Source organism: Bison bison, unplaced genomic scaffold (genome assembly GCF_000754665.1).
Source record: "Bison bison bison isolate TAMUID 2011002044 unplaced genomic scaffold, Bison_UMD1.0 scf7180017857661, whole genome shotgun sequence".
Taxonomy (NCBI): Eukaryota; Metazoa; Chordata; class Mammalia; order Artiodactyla; family Bovidae; genus Bison; species Bison bison.
The window spans coordinates 154,623-158,348 of NW_011488234.1; the positions used below are offsets into that span (position 1 = coordinate 154,623).

At 67.3% G+C, this 3,726-nt stretch overlaps 1 protein-coding gene across 1 annotated transcript in view; it reads right to left on the reverse strand.

The window, feature by feature from the left end:
- Window positions 1-3,726, reverse strand: part of PKP3 (plakophilin 3) — an 8,547-nt gene that overhangs the window by 2,137 nt on the left and 2,684 nt on the right. Inside the window, exons 3-8 of the mRNA XM_010861163.1 lie at window positions 2,549-2,625; window positions 1,790-2,415; window positions 1,579-1,702; window positions 1,066-1,270; window positions 550-724; window positions 6-110 (exon numbers count right to left, since the gene is read on the reverse strand). Coding sequence (XP_010859465.1) covers window positions 6-110; window positions 550-724; window positions 1,066-1,270; window positions 1,579-1,702; window positions 1,790-2,415; window positions 2,549-2,625 — 1,312 coding nt within the window. The remainder of the gene's footprint in view (window positions 1-5; window positions 111-549; window positions 725-1,065; window positions 1,271-1,578; window positions 1,703-1,789; window positions 2,416-2,548; window positions 2,626-3,726) is intronic.

Consider the following 3,726-nt stretch of genomic DNA (forward strand, 5'->3'; position numbering starts at 1 on the left):
CACACTTGCCCACGTCCAGGGCGTGGTTGATGTAGGTGACCAGGGCGTCCACCAGCCCGTGACACTCACGCATTTTCTGGCGAGTGGCCTGGGAGGCGGAGCTGAGGTTCCTGCGGGTGGAGACAGGTGAGAGGCCGGCACAGGGACCCCAGGCAGAGCCACCCCACAGCGAGCTGAACCCGAGGCTGAGCTCCTGGGCCCCGATTCCCTCCCCGCCGCGCGCTGGGCCTGCCCCCAGCAGCTCCTGCTCCTGGCCCGTTGGACACTGTCGCTCCCACGCTTTTGCACGCCTGCCCCCATCCACTCCTCAAACCGTCTGGGGTGGGGGCAGGTTAGAAATGTCAGATCAAGTCCCTGATTTAAAGAAACCTGAGCCTGCAGCCTGTTGACATCTGGCTGGGGGGAGGACACCTGGTGACCCACTCCACTCGTGGGTCAGCACCTCTGCCTTGCTGGATCCATCCACTTCCCCCAGAGCCCCCGCCCCCCGCAACCCAGTGGCTCCGCCTTGTCCCTCGGACCTCAGGGCCCCACGGCCGCCCGGCGCACCTGAGGAAGCCAGTGGCATTGTAGAATATCTCGGCTTCAGAGGCGTTCTGCTGGATGAGGGGTGGCCCGCCCGCCCCCGACAGGGGGCTCAGCACCAGATCTGTGAGCTGCTCCAGCGTGTCCCGGGCCAGGCGGTCCTTCAGGTGGTCGCTGGAGGACAGGTTCCACAGGATCCCTGTGGTGGGTGGGCCACAGTCGTGGTCAGGCACCACCTCTGGGGACCTCCGAGGCCTCCAGCCCCTCTGTCTTCCTCAGGTGGTAGGGAGGAGGCTCCTGACCTGTCCCTGCGGGGCACTGCCAGCCTCACCCACCAGCCTTCCTGGGGACAGCCTGGGTGTGACCCAGAGGGTCACGGGGCTGCGGTAGGGCAGAGAGGACGACCCTTGGGGACACGAGCCCTGGGGTGGAGGCTGGCTCTAAAGAGACGTGCCAAGGCACGGCCGTGGGGGCCGAGGGAAGAGGCGGCGGGAGGTGCGGGAGGGGGTGGGGGCGGGTAGCGGGCGGGGACCAGGCCACCTGTGACGTTCTTGCGGAGCTCGTCGTCCTGCTCCCGCAGCGCCCGCAGCAGCTCGAAGATGCCGTTCTCCTCCACCAGGGCCAGCTTGTTGTCCGCGTTGTCGTAGACGAGGTTGCGCATGGCGCCTGTGGCGTGGCGCTGCACTTCCTGGTTGGCGTGGTTGAAGAGCTTCACCAGCCTGGGCACAGCCTGCAGGCTGCGGGCCTGCGGGCACAGGCATTCGGGTGTTAACAAGCGTGCACGCGACGGATGGGTGTGTGCAGAGGTGTGCAGCTGTAGGCAGGCGTGTACAGTGACAGGCGTGTGTGTCTATATTCAGGTGTGTGCAGAGGTGTGCGGTGTCAGCGTGTGTGTTTGGACACGTGTAAGTCCAGCCCTCCCACCCTTCCTCTGCTGGGGATGCTCTGGGTAGGCCCAGGTCTGCCCAGTCAGTTTGGGGGTCAGCGAGGGCGGTTAGGGACCAGAGCACTGAGTGAGGCGGGTCCGTGGGCGTGGTCGGCAGGGACGGTCACCTGCTTCTTGGCGGCTGCGTCACTGTAACACTTGTGCTGAATGTAGGCAGCTCCCAGCACCTGCAGGTTGGGATCTGAGGCCATGAGGTACTTGACTGCTGAGGGCAGGTCGATGTCATCGAATCTGCAGAGACAAGAGCCGGGTTAGGCTGATCTGAGGATGGACTGGGGTTCTGGCAGAGGCTACCCCCGCAAACCCGGCCCAGCTCACCCGCTGCTGAGCCTCTGCAGAGTGCGGTGGCCGCCGTAGCTGTCCAGCCCGCGCATGTCCGGCAGGTGGCCCGAGTCACCGAGGCTGAGGCTGCGCACAGACGGTGCGCGGGTCACGGGCTCCAGGACGCCCCCGGGCCCGGCCCCAGCCACTCCACGGCTGCGGTGGCTGCTTTGGAACCGCTGCAGGGTCCGCATGGCAGGGGCACGGATGGTCCGGCTGGGTGGTCCCTCGGTAGCCTCCGGCCAGTCCAGGCCCCCAGCCCGGCTAGAGCTGGAGCTGGCCCGGCGCTCGTAGGCAAAGGCCCTGTAGGAGGACGTGGCTGCCGGCTCCAGCTGCTCGGACACCACGCTGTATCGGTCGTCCGGGCCCCCGGCCCCCAGCCTCAGTGAGCGCAGGGACAAGGTGTCGTAATCTGCCCGGCTGCCTGCCCCACCACGCTCGTGGAAGGACACAGGCCGGGCGGGCACCGGTGCAGTGGGCGGGGCACCCCGGTACCCTGCAGCCCCAAAGGCACCACCCCCGTTGTGGACGGAGCTTAGCCTCCGACTGGAGCTCAGGTCCACGGCCGAGCGGGAAGACCAGGAGGCGGGGCTGTAGGTGGGCTTGGCGATGGGCCGGAAGGTCTGTGGGGCAGGGAGGGGAGGGGACGGCAGTGAGGGGCCATGGGGGCTCAGCGGGCCCCTCTTCCCGACCATGAAGCCCAGCCCCCCTCGGAACCTCCACCTCAGGGGTCTGGGCTAGAGGGGCGTCACTCACCGAGGTTTCCCCGCCCAGGCCCTGGGAGCGAGAGCTGAAGCCGGCCTGCAAGGTGTGGTACTGAGCCCTGGATGCACCTGTAGACGGGGCAGGGGCAGCACAGCCCGCTGGGGTGACGGCAGGCGCTGGCCTCCTGCCTCCCCTCCACCCTGAGGCTGGCAGGGCAGCCCCCCGCCCCCCAGGGGGGACAGACGCGCTCACCCTGCTGACCTCCTGGCAGCCTGGGGAGTGTGCCTGGCCCCCTCGCCCAGGAAGCCGCACGGACCCCTATGGGCCTGGCCTGTGCTGTTGGCCACACGACGGTGACACTGCAGTGCTTAGGGACACGCTGTGTCCTGGGGTTGGGCCCCTGACCCACCTGGCAGGGCCATCCCCACGCCCGGCACACACAAGCCCAGGGCACAGGAGCCAGCCAGACTGCATGGTGAGTGGACAGGGCGGGTGGGCGGAGGGCGGAGGGAAGGGGGCAGCCTGGACGGCCAGAACATGGCGGGTGGGTGAACAGACTGGCACATGAGTGAGTATCTAGGCCAGGAGAATGGAGAGACGCTGAAGGAACAACTAAATGGACATGCGGATGGACAGGCAGGCGGCAAGAGCTGAGAACACCCTGAGAGGAGCGGAGCAAAGGTCACACCAGGCAGCACCACGGGAGCCCGGCTGGGGTGGCTTCACCTGCTGGGCAGGGCCTTCGGATGGGGAGGGGGTTCCTGAGTCCCACCCGCCCAAGGCCAAGGTAGAAAGACTGGGCGGAAGGGACTCAGGGCAGGGGTGAAGGGGAGGGGGCCCCCTCCCAGCCTCTGGCTCAGCTAGGTCTGGGGGGACTCCCCGAACTGGCAGACCCGCCCTGGTTAATGAGGCTTCTGGGCAGGGGCTATTAACCCTTTGATGCCAGGGAGGCTCAGCCTGGGGGGACACACCCCCGGCCTGGGGACCTTACCCCCACCCCAAAATTATAATCCTCTTCCCCCTAATTGCCAGGGTAGCTGGGGTGGTAATTAACCCCTCCCCGCTCCCTCCTCTACCCCATGACCCTTGGGCATCCAGCTGGGCCACCAGCAAGGCTGAGAGGCCCAGGCCGGGGAGGCCGCAGGAACCGGCGGCCCCTACACTGATTGACCCGCATCTCCCAACCGGCACTGGAGGCCGGTACTGGGAAGGGCCCTCGAGCATCTGCC